The sequence below is a fragment of the Rhincodon typus genome, chromosome 2 (genome assembly GCF_021869965.1).
Source record: "Rhincodon typus isolate 14 chromosome 2, sRhiTyp1.1, whole genome shotgun sequence".
Classification (NCBI taxonomy): domain Eukaryota; kingdom Metazoa; phylum Chordata; class Chondrichthyes; order Orectolobiformes; family Rhincodontidae; genus Rhincodon; species Rhincodon typus.
Window position 1 is genome coordinate 33,924,185 of NC_063333.1, and position 13,189 is coordinate 33,937,373.

The following is a 13,189-nucleotide window of genomic DNA, read 5'->3' on the forward strand; positions in this document are numbered from 1 at the left end:
AGGCGTGGCCCTGGGTACCTGTATGGGCACCAGTTATTATACCTGTTTCTTTTTGGGGTACTTGGAACATTCCTTGCTACAGTCCTATTCCGGTCCTGGTCCACAACTCTTTCTCTGGTATATCAATGATCTATTCGGTGCTACTTCCCTCTTTTGCCTGGAATTGGAAAAGTTTATCAGTTTTGCTTCCAATTTCAACCTTGCTGTCATCTTCACCTGGTACATCTCTAACTCCTTCCTTCTGTTCCTCGACATGTTTCCATTCCTGGTGATAGGCTGGCTGCCAATATGCACTACATACCAACCGACTACCACAGTTATCTTGACTATGCTTCCTATAAAGATTCCATTCTCTTGGTTCCTCCGTCTCTGTTGCATCTGTTCTGATGAATGCCAGCTTCAACAAGGTGGCCTCTGAAGTGTCCATCTTCTCCATCAATCAAGGATTCCCCAACACTAAAGTTGACAGGCCCCTTATTTGGGTCTGACCCATCTCCAGCAGTTCAGCCCCCATCCGCTCTCTTCCCTCTCACATCAGCAATGGGGTCTCCCTTGTCCTCAACTACCATCCCACCAGCATCCACATCCAGAGGATCATTAGCCACTATTTCCACCACCTCCAGTGGGATGCCACCACCAGACACACATTCCCGTCCCCTCCCTTATCAGCCTTCCACATGGACTGATATCTCCAAGATACCCTGATACACTCCTCCTTCACTTGCAACACCTTCCCCCCCAACACACAGCCCCACGGCACCTTCCCCTGCAACCGCAGAAGGTGTAACACCTGCCCATTTGCTTCCTCCCTCCTCAGTACCCAAGGACCCAAACACACCTTCCAGGTGAAGCAGCACTTTACCTGCACTTCCCTCAATCTCGTCTATTGCATTCGCTGCTCACAACGTGGTCTCCTCTACTTTGGGGAAAACAAAATGTAGACTGGGTGATCGTTTTGCAGAACACCTGCATTCTGTCTGCAAAGAAAACCTTACAGTTGCTTGCCACTTCAGCACACCACCTTGTTCCCTGGCCAGTATCTCTTTCTCAGGCTTGCTACATTGCTCCAGTGAAACTCAGCACAAATTGTAAGAACAGCACTTCATTTTCTGCTTGGGAACGCTTATAGCCTTCTGGACTCCACATCAATTCCAACAATTTTAGGGTTTGAGGCACCTTGTCCATGTCCTTACCCCAACCAAATTACGCGCAAGACTTTGTTATCACATGGTCTGTTTTTGCAGAAAAGCCATTGTTAGCCACAAATAGTCACCATTAGGAGCTCTTCATTCTCCTAGGATGGTCGTTATCCAAATGTCCATCTCTCTCTTTGGGCTCTATCTCCACTTACCATTTACTCTTTACCTCTTCTCCCCCATACCCCATCTTCTGCGTAAAAACCAACCTTTTCCGAACTACCACAAGTTCTGAAGAAGGGTCACTGGACCCGAAACGTTAACTCTGCTTTCTCTGCAAGGATGCTGCCAGACCTGGTGACATTTTCCAGCAATTTCTGTTTTATTTTCTGATTTCCAGCATCCCCAGTTTTTTTTTTTTATTACTTCCTTACTAATGGAATATAGCCATTTCCCAATGGCAGATGATAAACTAACTGGTCTATAGTCTCCTATTTTCTGCCTCACTCCCTTTTTGAATCAGGACATTATAGACTATAGGTAGACGATATGAGGAGGAAGTTTAATGGAATGAATGATCTTTTTATTGCACTGTTTTATGTTCTAAAGGAGCATAAGACCTTACAAGGAACCATCTTGTATCTGAACTTGTGCGCCAAAATGATAATTGAATATCATGTTGCTAAGTTCAACAGTCAATTTTGAACTTCATGTCAGCAAACCATGGAAGTAAACAGTGATGTGCTTCAAACAAGTCACTTAGAAAACCAGAAATGGTGATGGTTCAAAGTACCTTTTATGTGCATTTCTGAATGTAGCTTTTGCTTAGTCTACAGAGCACGATCCAAGTTAATATTTTTGTCTGGTAGCATTAACATCCAGTTGTGGTCTTTCCCACTGTATTTGGTGTAAAATGGAGTCTTTGTAAATTTCTAAAACAACATTTACTGCCCAATGTGGCTCCTTTCTGCCTGGGCGGGGTAGTGTGCCCAGCAGCAACTTGTACATTGCAAAAACTGTCTAGGCAATTTAAATCAAGTTTTTACATCTGCACAGAGCTGGACTGCTTTGTGAAGAGTTTTCAAAAAAACATTGAAATGAAATTGGACTGAGAATTCTGCATCAATCCAAAACTTAACAATTTGCTTTTTCTCGACCATTTATACTATGAAATGCTAGCCAATTCGAACTCTGTGTCAGCTACTTGTGTGAATGATAGTCCAGATTGTATTTACATAACTGGCATGTCATCATCTTAAAGGGACACTTTGCCACAGTTGCTAATTCACAATAGTAGGGTGATTGATCATGTGAATTCAGGGCTTGAACAGGCCACTTACCCCTTGATCCTTTTCTGTCATTCAATGTGATCATGGCTGGTCTGATTTTCACCTTCCTCTGATGACATTTCCCGCCTCTTGCTCATTAAGAACATTTCTACCTTTACCTTTAAAATATTCAGAGATTCTACATGGACCTTTTAAGGAGGGGAGTTCAAAAGACTCATGCAGTTTCCTGCTTACTGTCTCCCTCCATTTTTAAATGAGCTATTTAATGATTTTTGCTGAAATGGTAGAAAATAGAGTCTGTAAATTTCTAAAACAACATTTACTGCCCAATGCAGCTCCTTTCTGCCTGGACTGGGTAGTGTTCCCAGCAGCAATTTGTACATTTCAAAAGCTGTTACTTTATTAACTCCGTTCTAGATATCTGAAGAAACCTGTACTATCTGTTTTTATATTTCTAATTAGCTTTCTCTCATAGTCTAATTTTTCCCGTCTTGTTAATCTTGTAGTTGTGTTTTACTATTTCTATGTAACGTCTAGTCTTCTGATACCCATCTTGGTGCAATTATAAGCTTTCTTGTTTATGTTTTATGCTACACCTAAGTTTTCTCATAAACCACAAATGGTGGATCCGTCCCTTGGAACCTTTCTTCCTCATTTGAATGTATCTATTCTGTGTATTCTGAAACATCACCATTGCATTGCACTGCACTTCTATTGAGAAGTAAGAGTGGAAATATATCTGAAGGGAGATGATAAGCTAAAATACATGAAACTGACAGCTGTACATCAGTTGGTCTCCCTATGTGGGACCTAAGCATTTGGGAACAGAAGTAGAAGAACAGAACAGAAGTTCTAGTATTTGTTCTTCAGTCATTCATGCAAGCTTAGGCCAAATTTCTGGATTATTTTTAAAGAATGTTTAGTAATAGACTGTATATGATGGTAGGCAATAGAACATCATGCTCTGTGCTGTACAGGTCCCAACCTCCTGGCATGCTACTGCAACATGACCACTGTTAAAGTTACATGACAGTTAATCTCAGAGGCTTACCTACATATTCATTAAAATCTATCTCTACAATGGCCATTCGGCCCTTCAAGCCAGTTGTGCCATTCACTGAAATCATGGCTGATCTGGTTATGGTTTGGATTCCACTTTTCTATCTGCAACCCATTATATTAAGTACTTGTTTTCTAGAGGAACAAACATTTATAAGCTAACAACCAAAAGCAAAACAATTATTTACCTCTGACTTATGAGCAAGACCTCCTAAACTGCCACCGCCGGTTCTAATCTGACCATCAGGGGAAACATCCTGTCTGTCAAATGATCTTGGACTCTTGCATGTTTCAATAAGATTCTCATTCTTCTAAAATCCAACTGGTATATGCTCAACACAGTGTGGAGCTGGAGGAACACAGCAGGCTAGGCAGCATCAGAGGAGCAGGAAAGTTAACGTTTTGGGTCGATACCCTTTGGTGTGTTGTCTGTGACTCCAGCATCTGCAGTTCTTGCTATCTCCTGGTATATACTCAATGTGTTTAGTTTTTTTTTGTCATAAGAAAAGCCTTTCATCCCAAGATTCTATCTCAATTATATACTTTTTCAAACAAGATAAAAATTGTATATAATGCTCCAGATGTGGCCTCATCAAGCTTCTGTTCAAATCTCCTTCCTCTTTTGTTTCAATTTATTCATGAGATGTGGGCATTGCTGGCTGAATCAGTCTGCTTATCCCTCCTAACCCTCATGCAGGAATCTGTGTGGCTAAACATGGGGAGATGTAAGTGGACTCGAGGCTGGTAAGGACAACGAGAGTAGAGTCTTGAGTAGCTTCAAATTGACAGAAGATGGAATATGTGGGGCAGTTAAACTGCATATGGAGGTAAGAAAACACATGGTTGAGGGTTTCAGCAACAGATGAGCTGAGGCAGATTGGAATTGAGGGATGTGAAGGAAGTCAGAAAGATGGGCTTACTGGTGGTACAAGCATACAGAAAAGTTTATCAGGATCAGATGTCGCACTGAGGATGTGAAGATTCTGGCTGAACCTGATACAGTTGCCTGGGAGAGGAACAATGTCATTAGCTGGGCAGCAGATTTAGTCATAGGCACCAAGGAAATGGCCCCTTTCTTCCCAATGTTTCGTGGGAGAGAATTTCTTGTGATGAGTACTGGATGTTGGACAAGCGGTTTGAGAATGAGTGTTCAAGAAAGATGTTGATGAGGTAAAATTGGGTGGTGTTGATGTACATTTGGAAGCTGAGAATCTGCTGAGGTGAATGTTGGATAAAAATAGATTCTTGTAAGACACCATGAAAGCAGGAGGAGAAACCACTGCAGTTGATTTGATGACCAGATTAGATAGTTAAAAATGAAAAGGTAAGGAGTCGAAAGGATAAGTATAAAGTTGGTTTGGTGAAAAAAGCTAATTATTGGCAATACTGATCATATTCAACAAATGAGAGAAAGAGACGTGGCTTCTCTTGGCAGTAGGAGGCTGGCGGCAGTGAGGTTGTTCTCCTGGCATTCTGGGCGGGTCGCAGTGGCAGTAAAGCTCCTCCAACCTTGGGGGAACAGCAGTGCCGACAATAGCGGCACCAGCAAAGCCACATCTGCGGCCGAAGCAGGAGTCGCGACTTAGTGGCCGGGTGAAGGTGGGTGCAGCAGCAAAGAGATGGCGCCTAAAGTGGGGCGATCCCTATGTTGGTGGGACTGATGCAGGAGATGGCGAGGCAGTGGAGGTCTCTCTTGAGGCTAGGTGCCAATGGACTGGGTTGGAAGACTGATATTCTGAGCTTTCTGCTTCTTTATTTTACTTATTTATTTATTTCTAAGACCTTTAATGCTGGACTATTTAGTTCTTTACTTTTCCAGGCTGTGTAAAGCGGTGACTATAAACTTTTCACTGTCCTTATTTGAGTACATGTGACAATAAAGCCAATTCAACTAAAGTTGAAGAAAAGCTTGGGAAGATGGCATTACAGGAGTTCAAAGTAGGGAAAGGTCAGCCCTTTATTGTAGATCTGAAAGATAAATACAGGCCATTTCTTTGTAAGAGATGAGGACCTGTGGATACAACAAAGAAATTTGATCAACCATGCACATGAATCAGTCAGAAGTCACGTCATCAGATAAAAGTCCACGGTCCGAAAGCTTGTGATTTCAAATAAACCTGTTTGACCGTAACCTGGTATCATGTGACTTCTGGCTTGTCCACCCCAGTCCAACACCAGCACCTCCGCATCATCACATGAATCAGTACAAGCTAATGGAATGTTAGGCTTCGTGTCAAGATGTGGATTTCAGAAATGAAGAAGTGAAGTCTTGATTAGACTTTCTGGAGTGCTACATTGCACAACAGGGAACTAATTCACCAAGCAAAAGAAAGGTATAAAGTAAATTAATGTATTCAACGTAACTGTGATTTTCCTTATTAGACTTTGTTATTTTGTGAAAACCAAAAGAACTGCAGATGCGGAACTTTGTTACTTTGTGCACTGTTCTGTTAAGTGTTCAGCAGTAAAAGATTAAGTCCTAATTAATGAGGGACAACAAGGTGCAGGGCTGGATGAACACAGCAGGCCAAGCAGCATCATAGGAGCAGAGAGGCTGACGTTTCGGGCCTAGACCCTTCATCAGAAAAGGGGGAGGGGAAGGGGGTTCTGAAATAAATAGGGAGAGAGTGGGAGGCGGATAGAAGAGGGATAGAGGAGAGGATAGGTGGAGAGGAACCAAACAGGTCGAAGAGGCGGGGATGGAGCCAGTAAAGGTGAGTGTAGGTAGGGAGTTAGGAAGGGGATAGGTCAGTCCAGGGAGGACGGACAGGTCAAGGGGGTGGGATGAGGTTGGTCGGTAGGAGATGGAGGTGCGGCTTGAGGTGGGAGGAGGTGATAGGTGGGAGGAAGAACAGGTTAGGGAGGCGGGGACGAGCTGGACTGGTTTTGGGATGCGGTAGGGGGAGGGGAGATTTTGAAACTTGTGAAATCCACATTGATACCATTGGGCTGCAGGGTTCCCAAGCGGAATATGAGTTGCTGTTCCTGCAACCTTCGGGTAGCATCGCTGTGGCACTGCAGGAGGCCCAGGATGGACATGTCGTCTGAGGAATGGGAGGGGGAGTTGAAATGGTTCGCGACTGGGAGGTGCAGTTGTTTATTGCGAACCGAGCGTAGGTGTTCTACAAAGCGGTCCCCAAGCCTCCGCTTGGTTTCCCCGATGTAGAGGAATTTCCAGATGTCCTTCCTTTTGAAGAGAAATCAAACTTTTTTAAGCATTTTGCTTTGTTGTTGTTAACTGTTTTCCTTACACTTAACAGCAGTAGTTGCTTCTCTGCAAAGCAATAATTCTTTGTCTCTTCCCCCACATCTCTGTATAAGTTTATAACATGCAGAATTTCTTTTACTCTATCAAGATGAGAATCTGTCACTTTCTTTTCAATTGCTTTTGGTATGGGTTAATTTCCCCATGGCAACCACACCATGAGCCTGTTTTTGGAAAGAAGTTTAGTATGAACTTGTCACCCCCTTACAGCGAGTTCTGTTTCACTTTAAATTAAATTAGACATTTTGAAGCGTGACAATCTTGTAACATTCAGCATTCCTAATGCTAGGCTTTGGCCTAATATTCACCGACATTGCTGCACCAACTGATGTGATCAACCATATAGTTATCTCTACTTTTGAGCCAAGTACCTCTAAGCCAATACGCTTCTTCACTGTGGTCATTCTCTCTGGTAGAGCAATCATTTCCACTCTCTTGTATCCAAGTGATGCAAGCTTGAACGTTTGTGGTCAGCAACTGGTTTAGACATTCATTGCAGGCAATAAAAATAGTGAGCAATGCTTATATTGTTTATGATGCAAGTATAATTGAATTTGAATCATTGTAATTTCTATGTGCTAGAAGTCACGTGTTGTGGGAGAGAGTTCTCATTGAAGGGCAGTGGATGCCTGATCAGGGAACTGGATATTGTGAAGTTGGGGGTTTCTTTCCCTCTGGCTGTCAGTTCTCATCGGGCAGTGTTTGGGAAACCTGGTCAACACAGATGAGTTGTTTCAGTGCTGTGTGATTTTATGATCTCTGCCCCCAGAACCTTGGATGCAACAAAGCTCCACATGGTAACTCTGTTTCTTTCTCCAGGTACTGCTTGAGTAGCTGAGTATTTCCAGCATTTCTGTTTTTATTATCAGTGAGATTATTGTTTGGACATGGTGAGAAGAGGACAGAAAATGTTCAAACCTCAGCTTTTCAAAATGCAGAGATGTATTTCCTTAGCAGTAATTTTACTTCACAAAGAAAACATTTGTAAAACAAACATCTGCTTTTATAGGAGACTTAATGCAAATAGTTCATAAATCTCTGAAGCCCAAACAGTTGTTTTTTTAAGAAATGTTTCATGTAACACATAATGGTTTATTAACTGGATATTTGCAGGCTTTGCTGTCGGTTCATGACACAGTAGCTATGAAGAATTATGACCCTGTCTTGCCCCCTATGCCTGATGATCTTGATGATGAAGAAGATTCAGTGAAAATCATTCGACTTGTTAAAAACAAAGAGCCTCTGGTAAAATTGCTTCTTTAGATTGTATTCTATCTTGTTCTTTTCTGGCTACCTAAAAGCCTGTTACAATATTTATGTCTGTATCTGAATTACCTTTTAGAATTGCCCAGTATTTTCCTATTCGCAGGTTGCAGATATCTTTTTATTCTTAAGTCTGTCTGTTGTACCATTCATATATTTACTAAAGTGCACCTTGTGATGGGGACTTGTATGATATACACAACCTATTACTGGAAGAAATAGGACCAAGTTTGCAAAATTTAAATTATGGATTAAGCCATGCATTGGTTTAAAAATTGCTTAAACAAAGCTATTTTCATTCCAAGTTCAGATTCAATATGATGATATTTGAGCAGTAATGAAAGGAACGCAGTTGTTTCGACAGCGCCCTTTTACACAGCTGCAGAATCATGGCGGGTGGAGGGAGTAACCAAAGATGTACTTGTATACTTAGATGAATGCACGGTTAGCTGGCTACTTTGCTGTCCCTGCTATCAACACTATTAATTTACAGCTATTGCAAAAGAGAATGATAGTATAGTTCCAGCTGTACTGGCTGTAAGCTACAGAATGCCTTCCTAATGTCCTTCCATCTTCCTCCTTCAAGATTTTCCTTTAATACCTACTCTTTTTGTCATGACATTTGGACCCCTTCTGAAATCTCCTTTGACCATTTGTTGATTTTTTTTTTCCTGCTAGCAGTTGTTCTCCTTTCTTATAACATAAATAAATGTAATATAAATGCGAGTTTCTTTTAGCCCAATTCCAATATGTACTGAACTCAAAGACTATGGATGCTGGAATTTTGAAATTAAAAGCAGAAATTGCTGAAATTCTCAGTAAGCCAGGCAACTTTGGAGAGGAAAGGATCATTGACCTAAAATGTTAACTTTGTTTCTCTCTCCATAGATGCTGTCTGACCTTTACATTTCTAGTATTTTCTGTTCATGACTTTTACTGGATGTTTGTTACATCCGGTAAATGTTGCTAACTACAGATTGGTCTTGATCTCCTATTTGTTCCTGAATTAATGCTCAAAATTTCTAAAAATTATTTTAATTGAATTTAAGAAACTGGAAAAAAAAAATTGAGGAGTGATCTTTCAGTTTATGCAGTATTCAAGTAACCAAAAGTAGATTTGATGTATTTTATCACATTTTTGTCTGAAAATGCTTTCAAGTTTTTTGTCCTGTGGTATATTTTGTAGTTAAATGAATTAATTATAATTGGAGTGTATTGAATTGTAGTGAAAATATCAGTGTTCCAATTCTTTCAATCTCAAGGATTCCTTTTATGATTCCAACTTCAATATCCATTATTAACATTTCTGTAAAAACTTCTTTCTGAAATCCTAGTCTTTCTTTGATTCAAATGGTTTCAGTACGCTGTTTAAAAATTCAGTTATGCATTTACCATTACTGGATCTTGCATCCCTAACATCCACTTACAGTCATTTCACCCACTCAGAGTGGAGAGTTCTCACATTTCATTGATGTTAGTCCTTCTCGAATAGTGCTTTCTTAAAAAAAAACTTAAGCTGTGATGTTGAAGCCAGGCTGTTTAATCAATGAAATCTAACTGTAATAATTGAAAACAAGCCTTATACCTGTAGTGAGTAAAATTTTATTTTGGAGCATTTCATTTTAATTAATCTTCAAAGTTTGCAAGTATATTTACAAAAGAAATGAAACCACTATTTTGTAAGTAAGTATTTTGAGAACTAGCATTTTGATATTGAATTTCTTTCTTCATTTTGCTTAGTAATAGACTTGTGAAGGATTCCTGTTCATTTTCTTTTTTGTTGGATTGATAGGGAGCCACGATAAGAAGAGATGAAAGCACTGGTGCTATTGTTGTGGCAAGAATCATGCGAGGAGGAGCTGCAGACAGAAGTGGTACAATTTTATTCTTTGGACATTTTTATGAGACATCTTCAAAATCTAATAATTGAGAATGGGCAACATAAATTACTGTTTTCTTTAGTTTATGGGATTTGGGTGTTGTTGGTTAGGCTAGCATTTATTGCCCATTTCAGATTACCCTTGAGAAGACATGGGTAAGCTGCCTTCTTGAAATGCTACAGTCCATATAATGTAAATACACGCACAGTGTTGTTGGGAAAGGAATTCCAGGATTTTCACCGAGTGAAGAACTGATGACAATATTGTTCCAGGTCAGGATGTTGTGTGGGTTGGAAGGTAGTTTGCAGGTGGCGGTGTCTCCTTTAGGTGATAGAGGTTACAGGTTTAGAAAGTGCTGTTGAAAAAGGCTTGGTGAGTTGCTGCACTGCATCTTGTAGAGGTACGCACTGCAGCCACTTGGATGTTGATGGTGGAGAGAATAAATATTGAAAGTGATGGGTGGGCTGCTCTGTCTTGGACGTTGTCAAGCTTCTTGAGTGCCATTCGTACTGCAGTCAGACAGGCATGTGGAGAGTATTCCATTACACTCCCAACCTGTACCTTGTAGGTGGTGGGCAGACTTTGGAGAGTTAGAGGATGAGTTATTTATCTGAGAGTTCCTAGCCTCTGATCTATGACATTTGAATATCTGGTCCATTTCAGTTTCAGGTCAACAGTAAATCCCAAGATGATATTGCTGGGGGAATGCCGGCAATGGTAATGTCATAGAATGTCAAAGGAAGTGGTTAGATTCTCTCTTGTTGGAAGTGACCATTGCCTAACACTTGTGTTAGTTAATACTTGTCACTTGCCAGACCAAACCTGGGTATTGTTCAGGTGTTGCGGATGTGGACTACTTTAGTATTTGAGGAGATGTGAGTGGTCCTGAATCTTGTTTATTCACCAGTGAACATCCCATTTCTGTCCTTATGATGGATGGAAGGTCATTTATGAAGCAGCTGATTGTTTGGCTGTAGAACAATCTCCTGAGGAATACCTGCAACAACGTGCTGGGATTGAGATGATTGACCCCCAGTGTTCGTAACCATCTACTATTGTGCTAGGTGTGGCTCAAACCAAGAGAGTTACCCCTGATGCCCAATGTGTTCAATTTTGCTGTTGCTCCATAATGCACACTTGGTCAAACACTACCTTGAGTCAAGGGCATTCACTGCCACTTCACCTCTGGAGTTCAGTTCTTTTGTTCATGTTTCAGCCAAGACTGCAACGACGTTGGGAGCTGAGTGGTTGTGACAGTACACTTCAGCTTTGTCTTGTGCTCTGATATGTTGGGCATCCCATCATTGAGGATGGGGAGTCTCCCCCTCTTTTTTGTGGTTTAATTGTCCGTCAATGTTTACAACAGACTATGTCGGGATTGCACAGCTCAGACCTGATCCGTTGAATGTAGAATTGCTTGGCTCTAGCTATTGCATGTAATTCACTGTTGTAGCTTTGTCAGATTGGTACCTAATTTTTAGGCATGCTTGGTGCTCGTGGTATGCCCTCCTAGTCTTTTCATTGCCATCAAATACAGGAGCCAACCCTGGTCAGTGTTAGTGGGAGGATGCAGGCCAAGTGGTTACACATTGTAGTTGAATGCAATCCTACTGCTGCAGATGCCTGACTGTGCCCACTTTTGTGTTGCTAAATCCATTTGCAATCCATCACATTTATCACTATAGTGCCATACAACACTAATGGGTATCCTCAACATGGAGCTGGGACTTCCACTTCACAAGAACTGTGCTAAGATCAGTCCTACCAATACTAGCATAGACAAGTACATCTGCAACAAATAGATTGATAAAGATGATATCTAATTGAATTTTCTTTCTTCACTCCTCAACACCTGCTACAGAATCAATCTAGCAACCATGTTCTTTAGGACTCAGCCAAGTCAGTCAGCAGTGGTACGACTGATCCATTCCTTCTAAAGAGGTTTGAAGTACCCCACCCAGCGTACATTCTTTCCCCTAGTCACCTTCGTGCTTCTCCCAAATGATGTTAAACATGAAAGAAACCAATTCATCTCTGAACATGGAATGATAAGTAGTAATCAGCAGGAGATTCCTGTACCCATGCTTGACCTGATACCATGAGTCTTCATGAGGTCTGGAGTGAATATTGAGGACTCTCAGTGCAACTCCTCCTGACTCTATACCATGGTGCTTCTGCCTTTGATGGGTCTGTACTGTTGTTTAGACAGGACACAACCAGGGAAGATGATAGTATCTGAGACATTGTCCATTTAGGTATGATTCTATAGCTGTGACTCTGGGGGACAGTTCTCCCAATTTTGGCACAAGCCCCAAAATTTTAATAAGGGTGTTCAACAGAGCTGGGTTTACTGTTGTCCTTTGAAATGCCTTGGATAAAGCTCCATGGTTTTTGAGACTTTACAACTGAGTGGTTTGCTTGTCCATTTCATCCAACACTTGAGAGTCAACACAATGCTATGGATCTGGAGTCACATTACAGGCCAGATAAGGTGAAGATGGCAGATCTCCCTTCTGAAAGGAATACTGTACCCTGAGGGCTTTGAAGGTTCAACCATTGAGCATGTACAAGACAGAAATCTATCAAGTTAAATGGATACAAATGACATCAAGGAATATGGGGAGGCATAGTTATATGGGAAAGTGGTGTTAAGTTAGCTGATAAACCACATTCTGAATGCTACTGCTATGTTCAAGACATTATTACAAAAAGCCATCTAGTTCACTCATGACTATGTGGTCACCATTCCTGAGACTAGCTTTTTTTTTTTAATTTTAGGTTAATAGTTTGGACCTTGAGACATTGTCACAACCCCACCACTTTCTCCTGTTTATATACACAGCTGAAATATTTTTTGTTAAAATAGGTCTTATCCATATTGGAGACGAGCTGAAGGAAGTTAATGGAATTGAGGTTGATGATAAAAGACCAGAGGAGATAATTCAAATATTGGTATGTATGTCCTTTGACACATTTGATGTTCTTTTAAGTCCCTTGGTGGTTTCCCACTCTCAACAAACTGCTAAGAACTACCTAATAGTGTGTACTTAGATCTTCCTCAATATTCAGTTAAAAAATTATATCTTATTACTTCATCCATATCCTCTGTTCAGATTTCTCTGAATGTTCTACTTTGGTGCATTCATTATAAAAAACCAACAACCAGGAGCGGAAGTAGGCAATTCAGGCCTTTGAGTCTGCTTCGCCGTTGCATACAATCATTGCTGATCTCATCGGCCTCAACTCTGTTTTCCTGCCTGCTCCCCACAATCCTTCACTAATTAAAAATCTATTTAT

The 13,189-nt window shown here is 41.0% G+C and overlaps 1 protein-coding gene across 1 annotated transcript in view; it reads left to right on the forward strand.

The window, feature by feature from the left end:
- The window catches only part of mpp7a (MAGUK p55 scaffold protein 7a), a 396,892-nt gene that overhangs the window by 295,653 nt on the left and 88,050 nt on the right, over positions 1-13,189 (forward strand). The window contains exons 6-8 of the mRNA XM_048606808.1: positions 7,863-7,994; positions 9,805-9,886; positions 12,759-12,844. Of these exons, the coding sequence (XP_048462765.1) occupies positions 7,863-7,994; positions 9,805-9,886; positions 12,759-12,844 (300 nt within the window). The remainder of the gene's footprint in view (positions 1-7,862; positions 7,995-9,804; positions 9,887-12,758; positions 12,845-13,189) is intronic.